At 44.1% G+C, this 25741-nt stretch overlaps 2 protein-coding genes across 11 annotated transcripts in view; both read right to left on the reverse strand.

The window, feature by feature from the left end:
- Positions 1–3572: 3572 nt before the first annotated feature.
- Positions 3573–17911, reverse strand: wnt5a (wingless-type MMTV integration site family, member 5a). 2 transcript variants are annotated; one of them, XM_037105349.1, is made up of 5 exons: positions 16653–17911; positions 13501–13649; positions 10843–11090; positions 6241–6533; positions 3573–5638 (listed from the first exon to the last, which is right to left on the reverse strand). In XM_037105349.1, exons 2-5 carry the CDS (start codon positions 13635–13637, stop codon positions 5180–5182), a joined length of 1137 nt encoding a protein of 378 aa, XP_036961244.1. In that variant the 5' UTR covers positions 13638–13649; positions 16653–17911; the 3' UTR covers positions 3573–5179. The 2 variants fall into 2 exon arrangements, with proteins under 2 accessions (XP_036961244.1, XP_036961243.1); XM_037105348.1 differs by lacking the exon at positions 16653–17911 and adding an exon at positions 15028–15267.
- Positions 17912–20093: 2182 nt separating this feature from the next.
- Positions 20094–25741, reverse strand: part of LOC119023553 (ERC protein 2-like) — a 162699-nt gene continuing 157051 nt past the window's right edge. For all 9 annotated transcript variants that reach the window (XM_037105584.1, XM_037105587.1, XM_037105592.1 and 6 more), the window contains one exon: positions 20094–21496. The gene's annotated coding sequence lies outside the window, so the exon portion shown is untranslated. The remainder of the gene's footprint in view (positions 21497–25741) is intronic.

The following is a 25741-nucleotide window of genomic DNA, read 5'->3' on the forward strand; positions in this document are numbered from 1 at the left end:
TTTGCAACAATATTAACTACTAAACGCTCTAATAGACGACTATAGCCAGCTCAACCCTATTTAAGAACTCACTTCTGGGATTGGAATAAATAATTGAACTGATCCTGACTCCTCTTCTCTAACGCACACACACTCATGCACATACACACACAAAAGCCTCAGTCATGCACGTTGACTTATATGTATAACCTTTCTATTTTCAGCCCTAGTTGTGCCCCATTGAAACAACTTGTGGTGCGAGTGGTTTCTTGGGGGGGGGGAACACTGGGATAGGGCTGGCAGTGAAGGAAGGAGGGGGGAGCCGGTAACTCTGTGGCACCGACCCGTCTCTCTGATCCAGTCCAGACTGTTTGCGACGTCACGGTGCGGCATCCTGCCCTCTCTCTCTAAAACACGCGACCACAATCCCAAATAGCTCTAAATGCAGCTCTGCCGGAGCGCTCTCATTTTGGCCCCGTTGACGCTTTATGAGACTTTTACAGTAAGAGCCGGGGAATGGAACAAGCTCCACTTTGGTCAGGAGGGATGAGCCTTGCCAGAGCTGTTGCACTGACAGGTCATGTATCTTGTTTTCTGAGCACAAATCTGGCCTGCGCTGATCAATAGAGGGTGTTTGTGAGATTGTTTTCTGTTGTGACAGTTTTATGGGGCCTCAAGGTGGAGTCTCCTGACATATACACCAGAATTAACCCTGCCATCATGTAGAGTGGTAAAAAAAAAGGGGGTGGAAGGGTGGGCTGGGCCAGAGTTCAGGCTGAGGTTTTGTTTCACAGATGGTAAAATGCAGTGTTAATGCATTACATATATACAGTGCTTGCAGCCTGGTATACTGCAGCTACAGCAGAACATTACTTCAGCCTTTTCAACGGCAGGAACAGAATCTACAAAATATTTATGAATCTACGAGACTGCGGTCAGCAGATCTGGCTTCGGCAGAGCGAGGTTGCCTTATATCAACCAGCTGCTTTGTTTTAGGAAAACACAACTTGTCACGTAATCGTCCTGAAGAACCTCGGAGGAATTTTAATGCAGGGGAAGAAGAATAGAGTAGAAACCACTTGATAAGCCGAGTGAACCTCAGTTTTTATCCCGCCTGTCCCATTCATCATCATAATTATCACCTTTGCACGAATACAAAAAAACACGCACGCACGCACAAGGATGCAACCAAGCATTTAAGGCGCAGTAAACGCTCGACTTATTTGCATATTTCAACATGATTCTTTTCGGGGAAGGGAAACTTTTTTTTCTGTAAACATTTGTTACTGTTTATTTTTCTTTGAGAAAATGAGATTTAAAAAGAATGCAGCGCAAAGTGAGAAAGATGGAAGACAGGCTGCTGTTTTCCCGGATAAACTGTGAAGAGAGGCTGAAAAAAAGGGGGCGCAGAGGTTCAGGGCGGCTTAAAATTTCCACCAAGCGTCTCCTTCTCGAAGTGTGTGTGTGCACTTTCGAAGCCCTTGCGGCGAATGCCTAATTGCGTGTGTGCAAAGAAGCCCTCAAACAAAAAAAGACGCCGTTGTTCTCTGCAGAACAGGCGTATAAATATTTACACAGTTGCCCGCACTATCTGTCAAACGGTAGGTGGGAGCAGAGGCAGGGGCAGGTGGAGAGAAGGCCTGCCAGGTTTAGACATCCAAGCGTTCTCGTCTGAACATTTGGAAGTATCGGCACCTCCTCCTCCTCCTCCTCCTCCTCCTCCTCTGGCTGAGTGAGCTAGGTTAAGTCGTACCTGTGCACCTGTGGGTTTCAGGTTGCCCAGGCCTGGTTTATCTGTGCACCTGGGTTTCTGTTTATGCTTCCCGCTGGAGGAGGCCTGCTGGTATGTAAGTCAGTCACTCGCTCACTCTGGCGTCCCGAGGAGCCTCGCCCAGCATGCGCAAGTAGGTTCTCACCTTCATGCATAGAAGAGATCCAGAGTTGAAAGGTCATGTCATATCCTTATGAACCCTGCTGTTGACAGAGGGTTCAAATGAAACAAAATAATAACAATAGAATCAACTCTTGATGGCCTCGTTCTCCTTTGAGCCAAAACTTTTCTTTTCTCTTCCTCCCTACTTGCTAACCTTGCATCGTTCTCCTCTGATTTCCTTTATTGGCCTATGTGACACCGATCAGCAACGTAAACAGTTCATGATGTAACTTATTTTGTGCAAGTGTGTGCACATGCAAGCACACGCACACACACACACACATTGGCCAGTTGACAGGGTCACATATGGGATGTGCTCCTAAAGTCAGTATCATTTTACCAATGTAAATATTAGTCAGTGTCAGGACCGTTTACACTGTAATGGCAGTCCTTCAGCTCTACTTTCCTCGAAGCACTTTTCTCTGCGCTCCTCTCCCGTCCTTATTACTCCCCTCTCATCCAGCCCTCATGTAATCCCCTGTCTCTCATTACCCAATCTTCTCTCCTGTTCCCTGCATCTCCTCTTGAGCCCCAGCAGTCCCTGACAAGGTCCAGTCTTCTTCCAGACAGCCCCGTTCCCCCCACTCTAAAAAAAAAAAATAAAAAAAAAATCCCCCTCTTCCTATTCTCCTGACACATTATGATTAATCATTCCATTAACTGATCCACCGTCGTTGGATTGTTGAGGGGCGCTTACGGTACAACCTCAACCGTCCTCGTGAGAGACACCCAATCTTCAGGCCATCTTCCAAAGCTCTCAAGCAAACCCTCCTCGTCTTTGTTCGCTGCACGCCTAAAACAGCTGTCATCCAATGTGGGTTTGACTGGCTGTCACTAAATCTGCCCAAGGGGTGAGGAGACTGAATGAAGAAATGAAACCTGGTGCAGAAAAATCCTAAAATGCTGTTTCGAGTTAAAAGAAAAGGGAAAAGTTACATGTTGCTGTGTTGGAATCTGTGATCAAATCTTTACGGGGATTTAGTAATGGGAATGCAGAAAGGAAAAGGTTTATTCAAGAAGATTAAAGGGACTGTTCACCCGACAAAATTAAAAAAACATATTCCCTCTTACCTGTAGGGATGTTTATCCCCTTGATTGTTTTGGTGTGAGCTGCTGAGGGAGTTGTGGAGCTATTGGCTGAAGACATGTCTGTGCCTTCTCTATCAAAAAAACAAACAAACAAACAAACAAACAAAAAACATTGCACCTGTGGGGCTAAAAACACCTAAAAGTACATCTGAAAAGCAAAAGTAGCAATGTTTCTCTCCAGAGGTCATGACCCGGTTACTTAAAGTTAATCCACAAATAGGGTTGTGAGCAGTTTCATGTGGGAACTACTTTCTCTCTGCCGATCGACCCAGCAAATGAACGTGGTCCTGCTCGGCAAACAAATTCTGTGGATTATCATGAGTAACCAGATTGTGATTTCTGGAAAGACACATAGTTGTCTGAGTGCAATCTAGCTCTATTGCATTCAAGAGAAGGCAGACATCTCTACAGACACTATCTCAAAAACAATCAAGCAAAAAGAATCTTGATGGATAAATAACACATACATATCTTGGATTTGGGGGTGAACTGTCCCTTTAAATAATATGCAGTAAAAGGCACAGACACAGAACAATACTTCAATAATAATAACAACAATGAATACTGTGAGTAAATACTTCTCTGCTGGTTTTACATTTGATATTTATTGAAAACAAAAAGTAGAGCATTGAGCCAATTTGTAAAAAGTAACAAAATATCAGCTATAACACATTACATTTAACAAACCTCAAATTCATTCATGGAGAAGCTTATAAATATACATAGTTGGATTGGAAAGAAAAAAAAAACTGTTGGTCTATTGAGAATCATCACAGGGATAGTGAGCAGTTCACTGGAGTGGTACTGGAAATCTGTGGGCGACGATCAAATCTGAACATCTGTGATATACATATATATGTATACTTATATTTATACGTGTGTGTGAAGCTGAACTTGAGTGAGAAGAAAGAATCTGTGTGTTAAAACAATAAGGTGCTTTTCCCTTTACAAAAACAGTGAAGAGCCGCATTAGTGACAATTAAATCTTTTTTTTTTTTTTTTTTTTTTTTTCCCTTCCCAGAGAAAGTGACTTCAAAACTTGGGGATGACCGTCTCAATATTGATCTATGATGGAGATGGGGTTTTGTTTTCTGTTTTTAAGCTTAAAAAGGAGGATGTGGTTAAAGAAAATAAATACAGTTTACTGATTGGTTGGATAGACATACTATATACACAGAGCATGGAATATTTCACCACTGTAACCACAACATTGCCCATATATATTCAAACCATGTTAAGTATTGTAGAATAATGTTAAATGGATAATCTGAATTAATATGGAAAACAATGTAGGCTATAATATTGATATATTTGCTGATGCACATTAGTAAAAAAACAAACCAAAGAAAGAAAAAAAAAACAGCTGAACAGACACGTACAGTCAGGTTTAAGCCTCTGTATCAAAGTGCATAATGGTGGAGGGCTTGTTGCAGCACCTGGGGAACTCTTAAGGCTTCTGGGACAGCTTAATAAATGGCCCAATCCCCAAAAAGGCCCTCTTATTGTACCCACTGTACTCCAAGGACTCATACCAACAGTGTTTTTTTCCTTACGCTATATACTTGTTGAGAGGGGACGAGTAGAATTTGGTGAGGATGCGAAGGCTGGTTTTGGGACTGGACCTGTGAAAAACACATCCGCACTCTACAGCACAGAGGCGGCTCTCCTCTCAACGCAGTCATTCTCAAAACAACAAAAACCAGGACCTCTTAGTCAACTGTGCCACAAATATCAAACTCTACTCTTGTTAGGAAATGGAAAGCACAGTCCGGGTTTTGGCAATCAGCGTGTCTCATCTGACAAGAAAAAAAAATAAATGGTGTTTTGTGTAATTAAAAACAGGGCGGGAGTTGGGTGGGTGAGATTTCCAGCCAGCTTTAGGCACTCAAAGGGGTTAAAAATGGGCTGGTGATGACTGGGGGCCAAAATAAAACATAACAATCTCAAAATAAATATTTCACGATACTCTCAGTTTCTGAAGACATAAGATTTTTTTTTAATTTTTTTAAAAAGAGTCAGTCTTTTTGCAATGGCATAATTGTTTTAACTCTATAAATATAATTTATATAGTTTCTTCCATTCTCTCTCTGTTCAACTCTGTTGCTCCTCTGCTCATGAATACATACAGATGCATGCCCGTTGTCTGTAAGCAAACACACACGGGCGACAATCCTCTGCTCACTTGCAGACGAATTGGTCTACGATTTTGGTGCAGCGCTTGCACTTGACGTAGCAGCACCAGTGGAACTTGCAGTGGCAGCGCTCCACTATCTGGGCCTTGTACTGGTCATAACCGCGGCCACAGCACATCAGCTCGCACCCGTCCATGCCCTCCGAGGTCTTGTTGCAAAGGCGCCCCACTGTGCCCAGGGAGCCTGTGGTCTGGTTCTTCAGGCAGTAGTCTGGACTGGACTCGATGTACACCAGATCGTGGCTCGTGGGAGCGTTGTACTTGCTGTGCATCTGCACCATCTTCCCGCGCGAGTTGAGCTTCATGGCGGCGGCGCTGTCGTACTTTTCCTTGAGTGCGTCCCCCACCTTACGGAAGTCGGCCAGCTGCAGCCAGCAGGTCTTCAGGCTGCAGGAGCCTGATACCCCGTGGCACTTGCAGGACACGTGGGCAAGGTCCGACACCGTCTGAGTCGAAGAGAAAAAGAAACTGATTAACTAGATGAAGAACATCTTCTTCTTATGTGGCAAGCTGCAGACATGGACAAATGACACACACTTCATCTTTCTTTTTTTTTGACCTGTCTACATAAATATTTGCACAATGTGCTGCTCATGATCTCATTTGGCATAACTCTGCCATAAAGGACCGAATGATCCTGTCCATGTCTCCAATGGTGCGTGGAATAAACCATTGTCCAGTCATTTGTCCTACTTGAAAGAGAATAGCCTGGCAACAGATATCTGGCATTACGTTTCCTCAGAGGTGGTTTCAAGATGTTTGGAAAGGAAAAGAAACCCCAGATCTGCCTTCAATGACTCCATATCCCAGCAGATCAAAGCCTCAGGAGAGGAGAGCTAACAGAGCTGTTACACAGATGATCAGCCGGGACATAACTGATTGACCTGGATTGTCTCACTTCCAGCTCCTCTTGTTCTTTTATCCGGGTTGGTGTCATTCTGGGGCCTGCAGTCTTATATCTCTCTGCCTTTTTTTTCCTTATCTGACTACATCTTAAGATCTTAAGTCCCTTGTTTTTGTGTGCACGCGTATAACGTCAGCGCCTTACCCTCCTTCCCGCCTCGTTATTGTGCAGATTCATCTGCAGCCGGGCGCTCTCGTACGAGCCCTTGGGGTAGCTCTTCTCCCTCTCGCGCGCATCCACGAACTCCTTGGAGAACCTGTAGCCGTAGTTGAGGTTGTCTCCGCAGCCACCCCACAGCCAGTCTCGTGGCAAGTCCTTGGGGCGAGCCGCCCGGCTGCACCCGCAGCTGGAGAGCTCCCCCTCCCTGCAGGCACGGCTCACCGCGTTCACCACCCCCGCCGCGCTGATGGCATACGTGAATGCCGTCTCTCGACTGCCTGCAGACACACAAACAGGGACATCACGTCAGAAAAAAAATAAAAACAGAGTAAACGAGAATAGTCCAAAATCACTAACTACCCGCTATATTATGCACGACATAGTGAGTTTGCCATTTAGTGGTGCTGTCAAAATGTATACTGGGAAATATTATACTGGATACAGTTGACTCAAAGTATCCCACAATAATTCTTGAAAAGTAGTGTACAACGGATGGAGACTGACCCCACTGACAACACACTGTATTTACTGAATTAAAATCATTTCAGCCGACGTGTTTGACCTGTAAGCTTAAAAGCGGAAAAGGGGAAAAACTCCTTTCCCAGGGGTTGTCAGTGGGGTCAGTCACCATCCGTTGTTCTAATTCAATATTTATTGTGGTGTATCATCAAAAAGTTGTAAGATAAGGAGGTAAAGTTGAAATTAGGCACATGACAACATAGTCATTTTACACGTGTATTAACTGTAAGGATTTGATTAAAATATAGTGAAACAACATCACAAGGTGTTTCAGTTACAGTAGGTCACTGCATTTACTACAGTTAATGCTTATGCAGTGAAATCAGTACATTTTTTTTTCTTGCCTGGAAAGAAGAGCGACGAAGGAAGAGTAAGCCAAAAGAAACAAAAGTTGGTTCATGGGTCAGTGCATTGGTCTACACATTCACAAAAACAGCTTATTTTATTTAGAATAACATACTGGATATACTTACAAAAAGCTAATTTAAAAAGTGGGTGAAATAAGCACTTTTGATGCTGACGCATAAACACTTAAGGCAGATATTGCAATAATTCTCACAATGATAACAACACTGTTCGACATTAGAAGCAGTGTACATGGTTTGGCAAGCGAATCATTTTCCAGTTCTGGCGTCGGACTGGTTTTAGGGCAGGTTTTATTGGTCACTGGGCTAGTTTGGTTACACAGACCTGGCAACCCAATCCAAATGCATGTATCATTTGGCATAACCGCCTCCTGGGTCCATTTTTGGAGCTCATGCATAGTGCGTATATTTACTTTATGCTGAATGTGTTCAACTGTCATTTCATTTTAAGAATTTTGAACCGTGCTATGAGACATGATGTCATATGACAGCATTCGCCATGCGATTACAGAGCACTTCAGCCAAGAGCTGCAGGCTCCTCATCACCATTATGTTGAACGATGGAATCTGGTTTGCTGTTTTTGGGCCTCAGCCAGAGAGAAGAGAGCGCCCTCCAGTGACGGAGACCCTTCCCAACAAGCGGCTTGCCTCGCACCCAAATTCAAAGTGACAACAGCTCTTTCACTTCATCTGTCATGACAGACACGTTCTGGAGCCATTGCTCATTACCTCCCACTGTTTCTACCCACAACATTTCCTCTATAGAGACAAGAGTGAGAAAAACAAAAAAGAGACTAGAGTTTTTTTTTTTTTCTCCTGTCACCGAATGCTCGATCCATTACTACCATCGTACACAGCCACAGAGGAGAGGAGAAAACCCGAGACGAGCAGATAAGCGACCGAAGAAGAAGCAGCCGACCAAACTGTACGAATGTGCGTTGACACTGAAGACCGGGGCCGCTACAAAATAAAAATGCACAGCTCATATACCTGCCGGGCCAAACCTTTAGAGAGCGCGCCGTAACGACAAGAACAGATGGACGGAGAGCGGGAGATGAGGGGGGCGAAACAAAAGACAACTAAAGAGATAAGTCAAAAAGAAGACGTTGAAGAAAATGAGGAGGCAAAATGGAAAAGGAGAACCATGCATGCACTTTATATCATAAAAGGCACTAAAAGACTGACAAAAAAAAACAGAGAGAGGACGGATAGAGAAACCATTTGGAAAGGCTGAAAGATGTTCTAGAGGGGGAATCTGGCAGCAGCCGAGGTGATCACAGACAGTGGGCGATTTATTAGTTCGGTGCAACTTTTAATCGTGCCTGAGGATATTGGCCTAATAGTGGACCTGTGGATGGACAAACTGTCATCTCCCACACTGCTACCTCCCCCCGCCCCCCCCCCCCCCCCCAACCCCCATACCCCATCCCAGAGCCAAAGGAGAGGGTCTGAACCCCCAACCACGCCAGCACCCCCTGGAGCTCAGTTTTAAATCACCGGCAGCCTCCGAGAGCCAGCAGACAGACAGACGGACAAGGCTTTCAGACAGACAGCTGTAGAGGGGAGGACGTGTTTGCTTGGCCCAGAACGGACTCAAACGGGGGAGGCAGAAGAGGAATGGGAGAACGGCGGCTGATGAGGTTTCTATGAAGACTGATCTGTGGAAGGGGAGTCAGCAGCAGCAGAGAGACACAGACAGAGGATAAGCAAGAAAAGTGTGAAAACACAGACACGCCTCATGCGTAACGTGGCGCATCAAAAGGGTCAATTCACCTATGTTACAAATAAAAAGTGTTGAACGAAACATTAGCATCTCCACTGGTATTCGTACATGCTGGTCCATTTCATGTGCTGAGGTTGAGATTAAAAAACAAAACAAAAACAAAAAACTCTCTTTCACCAAACAGTGTCAGTGTAGGTCAGGCACCGGACGATGAGAGACTTTCATGGTACGATAATCCTGTCCAACATAATTGCAATTCATGATATGATCCCGGTAATCATCAATATGTGCTTCAAACTTTAAAATAAAAACTGGAATTGCACAAATGCATCCTGGAATCACTTTAACCTTGCGTTTCGTGAGAACATATATTTTTTATTGCATCACAGACAGGACTCATATCAATCGTAGAATCTTAAAAAGTAACCATAAATCATAAGGTCTTCTTGCACAAATAAAGGTTCAATAAATGGTGGTAATATAATTTTTTAAGCTTGGAATCCACAGTACTCACACACATCTGATTTAAATTGTTTCTGTTGGAGACACATGCCAACATGCCTTCAGCCATGGCGACGGGCTTAGGCAATTCAAAATAAATCAGGAAAACCACTACAGGACGACAGTACGTCAACAAGATAGACAGCTTTTTTCAAGTCATTCATTTGAGTTCATGATCATCTTAATTCATGATTATCAGCCCATCCGTAGACTGGATTCTCGTCATCTGATCGGTGCGGTTTCAGTGGAACTGCTTTCTACCAAGACTGAAAAAAAAAAAAAAAAACGAAAAGAAAAGAAAAAGTCGTCACCAAGTGTTGACAGTGTGTTCTGTGGATTGTCCGGAGTCATAAGAACAAACTCTCTGGACAGACGCGCTGCTGCTGAGTGCATTAAATGTTATTTTTAAAACCTGTGAGCACCGCAAACGAAATTCCATTCATCATTAATTCCGTTAAGTGGAGAAATGGATGGATGGATATCTCATGGCCTGGAGAAAAGGCGTGCAACAGGAGTACGTGAGGGGAAAAAAAAGGCTTTATTTGTGTAATTTTGTTTAAGGAATTTGGGTGAACTGACCCTTTAAAAGACCACCAACGTGAGCAAAACACGCACCCCTCCGCACGGTCTTACTCGGGAGGAATTTGAACGATTCCCAAAATGTGTGCACCAGGAGCGCTGACCAAGGCTCGAAACTTCAAAACGTGAGCCATTTCGGACTTTTGCCGCTACGCAGCTGAGCCTGCTGTCTCTCTGCCGTGATCACAACACTGCCGCTGCGTAGATTCATTACAATTGAGCCGGAGAGTTATGATCAATAAACGTTAAACCCGCCTTTTGCTTTAGCCCCTGAAGCATAAGCCCCCCCATTCCAAAACAAAACTAAAACAAACCGTGTCGAATGAGCCTCGGAATCCAGGAGTCGGATTTGCTTTTAAGAGAGGATTACAGCGCTCTTAAACTTTCTGTAAGAGATCTACACACATGCGCGCACAGATTCATGCGGACAGACAGCGTAATCTCTGATAGGTGATATATTGGTGCGTACACTCGCTGCACTCTCATTCCTTGTAAATACAGGGCAGCCATATGCAGCGCCACAGTGCGTGTCTGTGTGTGTGTGTGTGTGTTAAATGAGATTAGATTGTGTCCCATTCATCAGGGGAAAAGCAGCTTCTCTGCCTCCCTCCTGCTCCATGTCGGGAGCTGGTTGAGCAGGCCAAAGCCACATGTGATTTATCCAGCAACCTCACCCACCAACTATTCCCTCCACACAGCTGCTGAGAATCAGCGGCCCCATACATTTCTCACACACACACACACACACACACACACACACAAGTAGGGTGAGTGAATCGGAGGGAGGGACAACGGAGAAAGAAAACACACAGGATGTGCAGATTTCGAATAACACCTATGAATCTGACTGCATACACTTGTGACACTTGATATCTGATACATCCTGCGCCCATTTCTTACCTATTTGCATGACCCGTCCGAAAACGGAGGAGTTGTCCACAGTGCTGCAGTTCCAGCGCCGGTGTCTGAACTGGTACTGGCACTCTCTGATGCCTGTCTTGGCACCTTCACCGATGTACTGCATGTGGTCCTGGTAGAGCTGGCACAGCTTCTTCTGGCCCTGCGACAGGCCCACCAGCTGGCTGCACAGAGGCTGGGCACCGATGATGTAGGCCTCGGGGATCAGTAAAGGGTTCATGGCCAGAGACCTGGATGAGAGGCACAAATAATGAAGTTATTTTCACCCATTATGCAATTAGCGGCCAAGTGTATGCAAGTTCTCGGGCCAAAGTCACAACCGACCGCAGATTCCTCCCGATAAGTTATGCTGATCAGAGAAACAAGGTGGTATTATTCATTAAATGGAGCAAAAACCCAGCAGACGCGGCCGTGTGCCAAGGGGTCATGCAGCCACTGGACAGGCAATCATAGAAAGGAAGAGTCAGGGTGGAAAAGGGGAATGATAAGGAAAAATAGAGAATAGAACAGGGCTGCCCATAGTGGGGCTCACGGGCCAAAGCTGGCCCATCCTAAGGCTCAACATGGACCACCAGCTGTTATTATTTGTGAGTAAAAATACACTCTAAATATGGTAAAACCATAATTATTAATTATTTCTTCAAGCATGGTGCACAGAATCATAATTTTGAACAGGAAGTCAGCCAGTTAAGGGATTTTGTGATTGTAGCACCATTTTGCATCTAAACGATACAAGGGGTGTTTGCTTTTGGCCCCCAGCTCAACATTAAGTTTCAGTTTAGGCTGGCAGAGGGGAATAAAAACAGTTGGCCACCTCTGGAATAGACTAAAATAAATAGCACATGAAGTAAAAAAAGGGGCTTTTCTTTTTATTGCACTCTTTTAATGAGTCACCCTTCATAGCCAAGCAATGCCTGACCTGACCCCTCAACACAAGTTCCCATTTCTGATTTATTCATTTTTAAAGATTTTAAAAATCCAAGTAGCATTAGGAGGAAGAAAAAAAAAACTTGTCAGAAAAGTGTTTTTTTCCTCTCTCAACTTGTTAAAAATCTAGCAAACATTTCTTATTCTTCTCGTGACCCTCTAGCGTGATCCTCAGGTGGGAAAGCACTGTCATAAAAAGGAGGGCATTGATTAAAAAAGTCACTGCATCCATTTTTGCTGGAGTGCATTTTGATGGTGGCGACTCTCTCGCATCGACTCGGCACACCAAGTAGATAACTCTACACTACGAAAAGCTGCATACCTTCTCTACGGAACCAGAAAATTTAAGTAACGGCTCCATACATTTCTAGCAAGAGCGAAAGAAAGAAAAACAGAGAGAGAGAGACGGGGACGAACGCAGTAGAAGCGTAGAGGAGGAACACCAGTATGAGCATCTGGTTCCAGGCCACAGGACAATTAGGGGAGCCCATCCCTGAGCCCTAAGAGAAAGACAATTAGCCCCCAGTGTAACCTGATCGACTGGGGGAAACTCGGCGGCGGGGGGAACCCAACATATACACACACAGCAGAGCAAAGAAAAAAAAAATTAAATTAACATACACATGCAGGCTGACACTCACACACATACAGTCGGCCCGGGCTCACTGCTCTGACATTCTAAATCATTCACACCTGTGTGCCCTCTCACAGAGGAAACTGAAAGACACACACAGTTTGAGTTCCAAACGCAGCTTTCCAGAGGCTCTGCGGTAACCTGTTATTTGACCTATAACGTAGTCGCCATTACACACGGGTCCACATGAGACCTTCGAAATATGTTCATCTGGACAAATCCTCCTTAAAAGATATGTTTTTGAATGATTATTTGCGTATAGCTCATTTGAAGCCAGCACAAGTCTCACACGGCGAGTGGGGCTTCCCTGTAACTGTTCCTCCACGAGCACTCAAGCTGCGATACGCGAGCGCACAATTAGACAAAAAACACAAACAGCCACAGGATGTAAAGAGCTGTGATTTGCTTTAAGTAGCGCCGCTTTGGTGCCTGGTAAACGGCATTTTCCCCTATCAGAAGTACTCAAGAGTGCGGTGAGCTCAAATATAGACTTTTTCTAATAGCAGCAAGACGCGCTCCTGCACACACACACACACACAGGAACAGACACATGTACGCTCAGTCACACACTGTGCTTGTGTTTGCACATATTTGGACGGCGACTCATGAACCACAACTTTTCTATGTTTTCTATAATATTCATAATTTTGGTTTTGGCAATATGCGGAGAAAGAAAATAAGGGAGAAAAAAAGGTCTTCCTGCAAAAAAAAACAAAACAAAAAAAAACTAATGTGCTACAGTCAGCATGTTGTGTTGCTTCATATGTGGTGCAACTGAAGCTGAGGAGGCTTCCTTAGCAAACACGCACACTCGCTTGCTCGCACACACACAAGCCTGAAAGTGAGACAAATATAAACACAAACAAAATGTTCTCGAAAAATCAATATTACCCCAAATATCTGGCTGCCTGCGTGTCTCATTTACTCCCCTTAGGCAACACTATTTAAAAATGTGACTCATCTAAGAGTGGTAAAGGGAAGCTGACAAACACCACACACACACACACACACACACACACACACACACACACACACACACACACACACGCTGTACGTATGGAGACGAAATGAATGCATACCACCATGAGTTGGCCTCCACCACCACCTGCATGAGGAGCGTTAGGAGTGTGAGGGCGAAGACACAGTGTCTGGAGTCCAGCAGCCTGCCAAAAGGCCAGCAAACCGGCCGACACACACAGCGCATTCCCAGGTTCATACTGCCGCTGATCTGAGGGAGGACAGAGAAAAAAGGTTTCACGTCAGTCTGCCTGCCTGTGTGGAGGTTTGTCTCACACACTGTATTCTGCTTAGTATAGTAAATAGCAGATATCAGGGATGTCAGAATGTATGAAGGGAATGCAGGAAAAAAAAATCCTCTCTTACATGCAAACAGCACGATGGATGTCAATGTGTGTGTGTGTGTGTGTGTGTGTGTGTGTGCGTGCGTCTGACGAGAGGCCTGAGGCCATCAGTGCCTCGACAGCGGAGCAGTCATTTGGCAGCAGGTCTGAGTGTGAATCACATAAGGCTGATAGACGTGCAGCCAGAGAAGACACAGCGCTCGTGAAACCCCATCTAGACACATTCCTGACAGTTCACTTTACTCAGAGACAGAGACAGACAGCCAGGGAGAGTCCTGCTCAGACAGGGAGTGTGTGTTTGTTATTTTCAATCTGTCTCTGCCCACATATTCATTGGTAACATAAAAGTCAGAAGTCAACTTTTTACAGTAATTTTAACTTTTATATGTTTTAAACATATTTTTTTTATGCAAAGATGACTAAGTTTGACAATAAAATAAGATTAAAAAATATGAAACATCTTTTTGTTTTTTTGTCCTCTGTTGATCTGCAGCCCTGCTCCATCTGCTCTCTTCTGTTCATTTTGCTCAGTTATGTTAATAAGAAACAAAAAAAAAATTAAGAATAAAATTGCTGTTTCATTATGGTTAAATTAAAACATATTTCATCTGTTTTAAAGAGAACTGGCTTTGTTTACAAAACGTGTGAATAAAGAATTAAAACACTGGATTTTAATTTTTAAAAAATCTGTTTCCTCTGCGGAAAGCAGGCCAACGTGCTTATTTATCACGTAATTTGACAAATAGTAGTTATAGCAGTCTTCAAATCTTCATAATTAATTTGAACGGTCGTTAATTGACGGTGGATCAGACAGAAACGAGCCACGTCAGCCGATGCCACATTATGGGCCTGGTCACACCGTGTCAGTCTTTACCCTAACGAAAAAAAAAAATTAAAAAAATACAGGGAATTTAAAAAAAAAAAAAAAGGAAAAACGGATCATCTGCAGACAGCTGTGTGGTGGTAGAGTTTGGTTGCTCGGAGTTAAAATAATTAGCCTTGAATTATGCGAGTTAGACCGACGTGCCAGCCTTCCGGTTGGGCCCGTGTGTGAATCTTGGGACTGTGAGCAGCTCTAATTTGTCACGCTGCGTTATTTTCCAGGGTTGAGTCGAGCAGACCTGGGCCTGCCTAATACTCATTAAAGACCAGGCCAAGTCCACCATCACTCACCCAGGGCGCGCGCGCACACACACACACACACACACACACACACACACGAGCATGTGCTTTGAGTTTGCGCACCCCTGCACTAATAGTTGGTGAGGTTATGTTATGTTCCTTGTAGTTCCTCCACATAAATTAAAGCATTAATCCACAGAGGGCGGCGGTTTTACACTGATTTTTTTCCTTTCTTTTTTTTTTCAAAAAAGCAGCTAGTTGCAGCTGCTCAGCCCGCCAGGAAGCGGGTTTAAAAAGAGTGTTTTAATTTACGATTATCAATTAAGTTAGACAATTAAATAGGAATTGTTGTGCCAAGCAGCGGGAGAGACTCTGCAGCAGGGGAGAGAGAGACATGACGCACAGGACTCGTCCTGCACGTTAAAGTAACTGTCGCGATGCTACAGGTGCGCGCAATTATCTGACATTCCAACGGAGTCTCAGCCAATCAGAGCAGAGAACGGTCATTATTCGTTTTTAGAAAAATCAAAAACTAAACAAAACGCGAGGCTTTTATTTTATTTTAATTGTTTAAGCCTCCTGTGTCTTCATTTCTTTGGCTGAGGCAATTTAGCTTTTGTTATTTTTTTTTTCTTCTCTTTGCATGCATTGCAATGCATTCCTGCATTTGGCATCCACATGCACGCTGCGTAAATCCTGCGCACTGTGACCCCTGGAAACGATCTGACCCGAGTGAAAACATTTTTTCCCCCAGCATCAAATCGGGCGCTGCTGGTTGAGTATAGGAGGCCTTTTCTTCTTCTTCTTCTTCTTCTTTAAATGGGCCGTGTGAAATTAAATCGATTTACATTAAACCTGAGAGTTGTGAGAGTTTGGGGGGGGGGGGGGGGGGGGGGGGAGTGATCTGCCCTTTATTTTAAATGAGAAAAATGTTCTTGGGTTATTTGAACATCTTTTGGTTTTCTTTGGCTAAACCGTCTCATCCATTATTTTAGCAACGACCGACTGTGAAACATGTAGAGGGAAAAGCATTACGGAGCACGTTTTAATATATGATGAGACTTTTTTTTTTTTTTTTTTTAACTCAAGCGATCAGGGCCCCTGAAGCATTTGGAATATTACGCATTTTTATGAATAATTAGGTTTTTTTATGGTGTAGGTGGGCAAAAAAATATAGAATTAAATCAAGGAGGAACTGAATACAAATCCCCTCTCTCTTGCTCCGTTACTTACGGACCGAGTGAAATATTATCCGCATTTAACAGCGCAAAAATGAAGAGCCTCCTCTCCTCTGCCTGCCCTGTTGTTTTAAAAGCCAGGAGAGGGAGCCAGGTACAAGGATTTGATGAGGAGACGCAGCACAAAGAACAATAACCTGCCTCTGTCATGGGGACCGTTAACAACTGACAGAGAAAGCAGATCCGCTTTCTTGTCTCATCTACATGGCTTTAAAAACATGCGACTTCTGGTCACTTATTGGCTTTTGCTTGGTGCGTAATTTCTCCATAAGGACTCCCACACTTAACGCAAGAGACAAATAGAGGAGGAGGAGGGAGAGCAGCATGTTTCGCACATCACATCTGTCAAGAACTTTGTCCATATCCATTTTAGAGGAAGCATTATTCCAAAAAAAAAAAAAAAAACCCAAAACAAAAAAGGTCCCACTGAAACAAGCATTTTCCACTCTGCAGGATGAACTGCGGTTGCATGGAAAAGCGAGTGAACCAGGAGACCTTTAGGCTACTCACCGGGGAGCACAGCCCGTTAGAAGTTGTAATCCACTTTCTGCAGACGATATCAAACCAATAATCCCAGTGCAGGCCAGGTGGATTTGAGATTTTCCCTTTCTGCCAAGTCTGGTCGTTTTATCCAGGATCTCTTGTTGGGAAAAAAAAAGTGCTTGCTTGGCTGGTTGGGGTTGAGGTGGTGGCAGGGGGTTGAAGAGAGCAGCAATGCGCAAAAGTGAGAGTTCCTCAGGTTTGGTGTTTTGGTGAGCGCGGACGCCACAACAATCACCGAGTGCGCTCCGTGCGCCAAACAAGTTCAGAGGGCCCGGAGGAAGCAGCGGGATGTGTGAAATGTCCAGAGACAGTGTGAGGGAATGATCAATCCCTTCAACGAATCAGTGCGTGACTTTGCGGTAAATGTTAACAAAATAAAAACCATCTACGGCAAACCCCAAAGAGCCACCGGCGGAAACGTATGGCGTGCTCTGTCGACTCTCTACTAATTTAAAGCGGCCTACTTTTATAGTGCATATCCAAGTTTAAAAAAGGAAAAAAAAAAAGAAAAAAGAAAAAAAAAGGTTCTATCTATGTCAAACCAAAACCATGGAGAATCTCGTTCTGGGCTCTGAATCCAGCCGCTAACACGCTCAGGTCATCGCTCGTTTTTCACCTGCGGAGAGATCCACACGGTGATCCTCGCCACAAACGACTTGTCAATTTACCTTCCATTCTCGGCAGAAAACCAAAAAAAAAAGAAAAGAAAAACAAATCCCCAAAAAACAAAACAAAAGCGACTGTGACAATTCCTCCGCTGGAGTTAAAAAGTCCTCACATGGAAGAGGAAAAAAAATAGAAAGAAGAAAAAAGTAAGTCACCCGCCTCGCAAAAAAAGAAGAAGAAGAAAAAAAAAAGAAAGAAAACAGATGCCACAATTAATCGGCTCCAGACAGTATGCTCCAAAAACTTTCCGCGCGGACTATCTCCAAACAGTGCGGCTTGGCGAGCGCGCACGGTGCCAGGGGGAGGAAGAGAAGCACAGCGTGTGAACAAACAGCGGCTCTGCGGAGGCTCCGAGTCTGTCGTCCTCCCGCACCGTATGTGTGCGTCTCAGCGTGCTGGAAGTGCAGAAAAAGTATCGCCGACGACTCTTCCCTCCTCCCCTCTCTCGTTCTCTCTCTCTCACCTGCTCCAGTCGCCTCCTTCTCCCGAAGCAACGCTGCGGCGCGGATGCGCAGCGCAAAAGAACGTCAGAGGGCGCATGCGCTTCACATTTCTCCTCAGATGTACCTTTTCTTTTCTTCTTCTTTTTTTTTTTTTTTTTACTCCTCGCAAGTCACCCAACTTTCAAGAATTGAGGAATTTGAGTGTAGGTAAAAAAAAAAAATTTAAAAAAAAAATTTAAAAAAAAAAAAAAAAAAATATATATATATATATATATATATATATATATATATATATATATATATATATATATATATATATGATTTTTTTTTTTAAAAATGCGGAGAGAGAGAGAGAGAGAGAGAGAGAGAGAGAGAGAAGGGCGGAACAGGCTGTAACAAAACAAGCGTCTCTATTACCTAAAATAAACTTATAAAGCACCCGAGGCTATTACCCTATCCATACCAGAGCAGAGTTAGAGATTTTCACTGGCAAGCAGATCGAGTTACCACTCAGAAAAAAAAAAATCAAGACAAGCAGGTCCATATCGTGTGCTTACACAGGCTGCTCTCATCACCTGAAGGGCCCGGTGAGCACTACGGTCATTACGGTAATTATTATTTTATGGTACATTATCTCAAAACATGCTGCGGGAATCCGCCGGCTCACAGTTCCATATTTTTCAATGAACCCGATGATTAGTGTCAGAGGGCAAAGTGTTTAATAGTTTCACTTTGTGTCTGTGTGTGTGTGTGTGTGTGTGTGTGTGTGTGTGTGTGTGTGTGTGTGTGTGTGTGTGTGTGTCACTGTAGATTTCTTCAGGTCCGCTCACACTGAGGGCATTCAAGGGTGAAAGCCGTGTTATCCTCGATTGGAGGAGCTGGACAGAATTTCGTCTGGATTGAGGAAATGGGGATAGAGTGACATAAGTTAAACAATGCTACAATTAACGGAATCACCTGAAGGTCTGGCTGGATGCCCTGAGTGGAGTCCTGCTTCAGGTGGTGGAGGGAGGTGAGGAAGGGTGGAGATTGAGTCAGACATTCTTCATGATGCTGCAGTCATGTACAGTCAATCTAGTAGGTGTGCTACAGATGTCATTAAAAATCAGTGCCTGAACCCTGTGACAGAGTCAGGAGGTTCCAGGGGCAGGAGCGGAAGAAGTAATAAGGTCACCAGCGTGCAGAAAGTCCAGCTACATTTAAAGAGAAGGCCCAGTGCTGACCCAGACCCATTCCTGGTCCACGGTCTGGTGGTTGGGAACTCCTGCCCGAGAGAAACGTTATCGCGGTTTATTCCCTGGAAATGCAGCCTAAAGTGCATTTCCTCACGTCGTGTGTGTTGGAGGGAGCACCCTAGAGGGCACTTTATCACGCTTTATCTACCACAGGGGCATCAGAGAGGGCACATTTGCTGCATTTTATTCAAACACGGGGCACCTGGAGGGTAAAAGAATGGTTCATTTGGCTTCCAGCATGCTCAGCTTTGTGGCTTTAAGCTGTATTTGCCTTTATATACACTGTACGCGGGCGCTGCATTATTGCGGAACGTTCTAATTTCTGTGTCTCTAAAAATAACACACAATTTTATATAAAAAAACTTAACTGTAAGTGCCTATAATGGAAAAAAATCACAAAAAAGATCAGCAACTTAAAAAAAACAAAAAAAAAGACGAAGCTGATTCCAGACCCCCACCCGACAAAAAAAATCATTTAATATAACTAATAGTGCTTCTGGAGCAATTTTTCATTTCTGTCACATTTTTCCACAAAGTGAACATCTCCAGGAATGAGAGTCTTCGTGTGACTGTGAATACCTGTGGCAGGACTGTGTGTGTGTGTGTGTGTGTGTGTGTGGTGTGTTGCCCCTGCGAGAATCGTGCAAAAAGTTCTGTTCCCAGCTAATGTTACCGTGGTGGATGCTGGAGGCTGCGACTGCGTCAAAGAGCACTTAAAACATGCTCAGCCACATTTTGTGATCCCTCACCATGCCTCGCTACCCCCTCCCTCCACCGCGTTCCCCTAGGAAGAAAAACTGGGCAACATCTGGCTGAGTTTATGAGCGAGTGAAGGAGAGCGAGAGAGAGAGAGAGAGAGAGAGAGAGAGAATTGGTAGACCATGAAAACTGGGGAGAATTCTTTCTTGGGCAGTGCAAGAGTCTATTGTTGTAGTTGCCATTAGTGGCGGTGAAACTTTAATCTTGTGAAAATACCCATTGTTGCGCTCAAATTTACCAATAACACTGCAGATGTCAGTGTTCACATTATTGTCTTTCTGATAAAACACACGTTGCAGTTCTTGTGAAAGCCACTTTTTATTCACACAACAGAAACACGCTGACCACTGCAAAACACTGTGGAACAACTCGAGGGTGGATTGCTGCTACCCCCCCCCAAAACTTTCACAGTCCTCACAGTCGTGGAACCACACACACATGCACGCACACACACACATGCACACACATACTGTACAAAAACTGTACATATTAAGGAAGGGCCAGATGGAAACACTGTCGAATCAATCAAAACACGGTACTGTACATTAATATCAGCTCAGGTAAAACCTCTGGTACAGTGAAAAAAGAAATAAAAATAAAATGACACAGTGTTTGAAAATGCAAGTCACTTCATTATAAACAAAATTAGCCACTCGGATTCACAGGATTAGTATGCAGACAACGAAATAATACATCACTCATCAGTGTAATGAGTCACACAACTTTAAAAAAAAAAAGAAGAAGAAGAAGAAGAGTGGCACTCAAAACTGTTTTTTCGGACGTAGAAAAGCAAACAGAACATGATATTGGTTCATTAAACAAACGCACAGCAGGCTAAAAGAACACGAGGAGAAACGTATAAACAGACTGCTCTTACAGTAAGCTGGCTCATTTGAGGTCAGCGATGTTTCCTTCCCTTTTAATAAAGGTCCTGATTTTTTAAAAGAAAGGTGTAAGCTGATCCTCACACTCATTTTCTGTGTTGCATCTCTAAGCCTTTTTCTTGTTGATCCCTCCGCAGGAAGCGGGAGCCAGTCAAACAAACGAGTGGCTGTGGCGGTTTAGTGGGTTAGTCCGAGTCATTCAGATGCACGTCAGTAATTTGTTTTCAGCAGACAGGGGTTGTCTCCTTTGGCACGGTACATTGAGAAGGTCTCTGTGGATTGTGGATTTTGAGGTCCATGTTGTGATATTTACAAAAAAAGAATTTTAGCTGCAGAAGTAAACATATTCATGCCATCATAAACCAGTCCGGGGATTGGCATGGAGTTTACGGGCTAGTTCCACTGGCTCAGCTCAGCCACACTGGTAGTCGGCGGCGGTGGAGTGATTGTCGGTTGATGTGGAGCCAGAACTCTGTTGCACCGCAGTACTGTAAAATGAATCCAGCTCCCAGTCTATTGAAAACAGCTAGGGAAATGAAGGCAATGGACCGCTTGCCAATACCTTGGAGCTGCACACTGATGACTGATGCTCTGGTGAGGGATATTCAACCACACTGGGCTCAGGTCCTCAGTGAAGGTGACATTCATCGGTAAGCAGGAGACTCTCTGACTGGCTGAGCCGTCAAACGGTGGGCCCTCGAGTATGTGTTCATCTGTTTATATGTACGTCTGACGGTCACGATGGTGGGGAAGTACGGGCCGGCTGAGTGCTCACGCTCGCAGTGGAAGCTCTTGAACCTCCTGGTACCTGGCTCGACAGACAGCTGTGGAGAGAACATTGAGAAAGAATAATCAGTATGAGAGATCAACCGCAAAAAAAATGAAAAACAAATGCTGAAACCCACACAGGGATATGAGGGTGCATCATTAAGCCAAGGATATCAAGTTGTTTTTAATTTCTTCGGTCGTCTTCCAAAAAAGGTTACGTCATACAATTACATTGCTTGGTAATGGACAAAGAGAGCTCAGACGCTCAGGTCCAGTGTAGATCCTTTGTTTTTTCTTAGGTTTAGGTCGACCATTTTCTTCCTCTAACTGTCTGGCGAGCCTCCAGAGCTCCTTAAGAATGCTCTAAATGCAGCTGGCAGCAGCCCAAACATCAAGTGCTCATTAATAAAAAATAAAAAAAAACTAAAAAAAAAAACTATTGGAATGTGTCTGTTACTCAGGCTGCACAGCAGTCAGCAACAACTCACTTCTTTCCTGAGGGTTAGGTTTGAGAAAAAAAAGAAAAAAAACAATGATGTATGTCTAGCTTGCTGGGGGCGCCTCATTGGCTGAGCAAACAGGCCCCAAAATAACTACCAATCACCGAGGATGTTATCATCAGTCACTCAGAAGGGTGTAGTGGATGAACTCTACTACAAACTTTGTACGTGGGGACCAGAGATGTTCTCAGGTAAAATGGGAATATGTTGCAAGACATTTTTTGAGTTGTGCAATGACCCTAAAATCAAGCACAGAATGGTAGCCTCTTATGTTGGCGTGTTGTGTATAAAGAGGAATGTCAAATCAGATGTCCAGTTCTGCAGGGCTGCTCACACTCTTCCTGTCTCCCTCTGATTGGCTGCCAGGCAGAGAAGGACCATCCATTACAGCCAGGAGTAAATAAACACGCACAGCAATTAAAGGTGCCATCATTTGTTATGCAACACAGGGTGTGTGTGTGTGTGCGCATGTATGTGTACACATAAGCCTGGTTGTGTGCGAGTATGATCAAATGTGTGTATGTGCATGTACATGTTTGTGTGTGCAAATGTGTGTGTGTGTGCTTGAGTTGGACGCCATTCTCAGGTTTCTCAGCCGTCGTCTGCACTTAAATTAATGATTTGGGGGCCAGAGAATCAACAAATATGGCCCCCGGCAGGGTATAATGGAGAGCACGACCTGCCCATGGATGTGTTTGAAGACCGCTCCTCTTTCTTCTCTGTCATCACCTCACTACCTCCACACAACAGACACATTCACTACACAAACTCACATGTGACGCCTGTGTTCGTGTTGGCAATGAGGAAGTGCGTGTCGCTATGTGGTCATGAATGTGTGTACGCTTACCAGCCTATGATTATTTTACATGTCAGCGTTTTGTGACGGAGTGTTAAAATCATATGGAATTTTATGTTCCTGGGTGTAAGTCCGGCATTTGTGGTCATGATTATGCCAGCTTTAGAAACATGTGACAAAGCAAAGCATATTATATCGGCCAGGAAAGCTACAACCGCACTCGGGATAATTTAGTGAGCTCAAATGGCTCCGACAGGCTGCTTAAAGCTGTTTCAGCCCAAAGGTCATTGTCCACAATTTTCTGCATCATCAGCTGCTAAAAGCAGCAAGGAAAGCCAGCTATGCATACACCTCAGTGCACAAAGAGGACTTTTCACACAAGTTGTACAATGGGGAGCACCGTTTCTGTAACTGATTCAAAGAATGTTTTGAAAATGAGTATAATATGATTAAAAAAAACAACCAAACTTAAACCAGATGTGTTGACTGTTTGTATCCAGATGACAGCTTGAAGTGACTTGTTCCAATGGAAATTTTTCCATATTTACCTGAAGATAATTCTTCAAGTAAGGTTTGGCAGCTTAAAGGTATACTATGCAGGATTTCCCTAAAAAGCAATGTATAGACTCCTATAAAAGTAATCCCTTTCTGTCATCACTTACGACAAACTAGATGCATGTGGCGGTGTCTGTATCTGCAGATACCCCGCTCTCTGTCTGTGTTTTCTTATTTTGCTGTGTTTGGAACATTTGTGGGCATCTTCCTTAGGGCAGTGGGTTTGTAGCCCTGAGCCAATAACAGTGCAAAGTTGGGACTAAAAAAGTAGCGACCACGTTACATCGCTGTCTTGTCTCTCCACTCTGCTCTGTCTGCATTATGAGCTGCAGGTCTGTATGTCTGTCTGGGCTGAGCTACATACACACACTCACGGAGCGTGTGTATGTGCATTTTGGCTAAATTCACACAAAAACCAGCATTTGCATTTTTTCAGTGCAGGGTTGTGTGAAGGTGTGGGCGTGAGTATGTGTGATCTACAGTGTAACCCCCTGTGAAACAACCAGAAAATAATGCTTTGCTTGACCTGAAACTTCACGGTAACGACCACTGATAAAACTAACATTAACACTTAACACTGATTGCAACAGATCAGACGCAATCCAACCATCATCACACTGAGCCACTTCACCTAAAGTAGGTCAAAGCACATGTGCTCATGGCTTAACTCACACATATGAATGTACATATCTCTTCTGGGGTTTGTTTTAGGTCATGATCGCACGTACTGTCCTTTTAAATCAAAAATTGCTACCATATCAATGCATACCTTTGATTTTGGCAGAATATAAATCCATCTCCCTCTTGCAGCACTCAGCCATCATCTTTCTTGAACTCAAATCAGCCATTCCTATCTTCTACTCCCTGCGTAACCCTCATCCTCATCCCCACTCCTCCACTCACAGTGTGCTTAATGGTGGGATCAGACAGGGTGAGCACATTCTCATATTAATACCCGTTTACTCAACATCTAACCCAAATCCTACTAGTCTGTCTCTCTATCTTTGTCCTGAGGAATGGGTGTCAAGCCTCAGAGTCTTTTTATGAGTGACTGAACCTCCTCTTGTGCTACTTATATAAACGGCCCGTTAAATGGATCCTTGCAGAGTTTTGGGACCACCAATGTAAAAGTGCCACTCTTACACTTTGAATTACCCTGTCGCTGGTGCCCTCTCGCTCCCACAGAAAAAAGAGAAACCGACCAAATTTAATTAGCAATACAAAGATTGGTACACCCCCCCCTCCCCAAACTGCCAAGAGGAGAAAGGTGAAACAAACCATTTGGTGGTATAAAGGAGCAGATTGACAACAGAAATACAAGTGAGAGGTGACAACTGGCGGCTGAGCTGAGCTTCCTCACCGTTCTTTTTATATAGTCACGCATATTTCTTTGTGTTGAGACACTTGAATGCAAAAGGCCTTGCAGAGAAAACAAATCACTCTTATCATGTGTCTGAATTCAATGAGTTAATGTAATGGAGATTGAACCTGATAACTGATGGTAAAAATGGCACAATGCAGCATTTCTATTGCATCATTGCAAGGCAGTGTCTCAGGTAATCCATTATAACAAATGTGATAGGAAAAGCAGTTTAACTTTGGTCCACTTCCAATTCGAATACTGGAGGTCACAGGTTGCCATGACCGTAAAACCTCAATATTAGATGGCCATAAAAAAAAAAAAAAAGATTTGTGTGCACATGCCCATCCAATCATTTGTACGTCATAGCCCTTTAAAAAGACTTTAAATGTGGTCCACATCAAGCCATCCCAGGAAGAGAGAACATCTTCTCTGCAACAATTGCTTCAAGATTTCGCTCTCTCTTCGCGACGTTTCTCCCTTTTTTCCCTCTCTCTTTTCTTTTTTCCTGCCTGACTTTTACAACTTCCTCCTGGTTGGGGCTGCAGCTCTAACCCAAACAAAACTCCATTTTTTAGTTATTGGCCCTCATGGCATGTAATGGAGAATCAAGCTAATTATCCCTACAGCTGTTTTCACTTGCTTTTTATGTAAGCAATACCTGGCTGATCCAGAGAGCAACAGTGAGGCCCTTCTTAGCGCTCCAGGCCTCCAGGCCGGCTGGAATTAGAGAGCAAAATGCCAGGTTTTCCTCCCCCCAGTACTGCCTGTGTGTACCCCTGCACCCATCTCCCAGCACACAACCCGACCCAGGCAAAGCCCAGCCCGACTCAACCCACAAACACACCCAAAAGCTTTCATTTCCACTCCCTTGTACACCTCTCCAAACTCCCCCTTTGATGTTGAACAAAGCTGCTCTTCAGCAGCTAAGATGGATCTGTATGACAAGCGCTCATTTTCTTCCACTGATGGTCCCTGGCAATTAATGAAGGAGGTGAGCCAGGGTGTGGCTCGGATTAAATAGTAACCATCTCCTGCTGTCATAGGACTAGAAAGAGAGCAAAAAAAAAAAAAGAAGAGGTGGGGAAAG

This window comes from Acanthopagrus latus, chromosome 7 (genome assembly GCF_904848185.1).
Source record: "Acanthopagrus latus isolate v.2019 chromosome 7, fAcaLat1.1, whole genome shotgun sequence".
Lineage (NCBI taxonomy): Eukaryota > Metazoa > Chordata > Actinopteri > Spariformes > Sparidae > Acanthopagrus > Acanthopagrus latus.

Bases quoted from the DNA above. Each gene is read 5' to 3' on its own strand.
- wnt5a (XM_037105348.1), bottom strand. From the start codon at position 15,081: ATGTGGAGGAACTACAAGGAACATAACATAACCTCACCAACTATTAGT. The intron at 11,091-13,500 runs GTATGCATTCAT...CCTCTCATCCAG, and splicing joins GTGGAGGCCAACTCATGGTG to GTCTCTGGCCATGAACCCTT. The intron at 5,639-6,240 runs GTAAGGCGCTGA...TCTTCGACTCAG, and splicing joins ATAACGAGGCGGGAAGGAGG to ACGGTGTCGGACCTTGCCCA.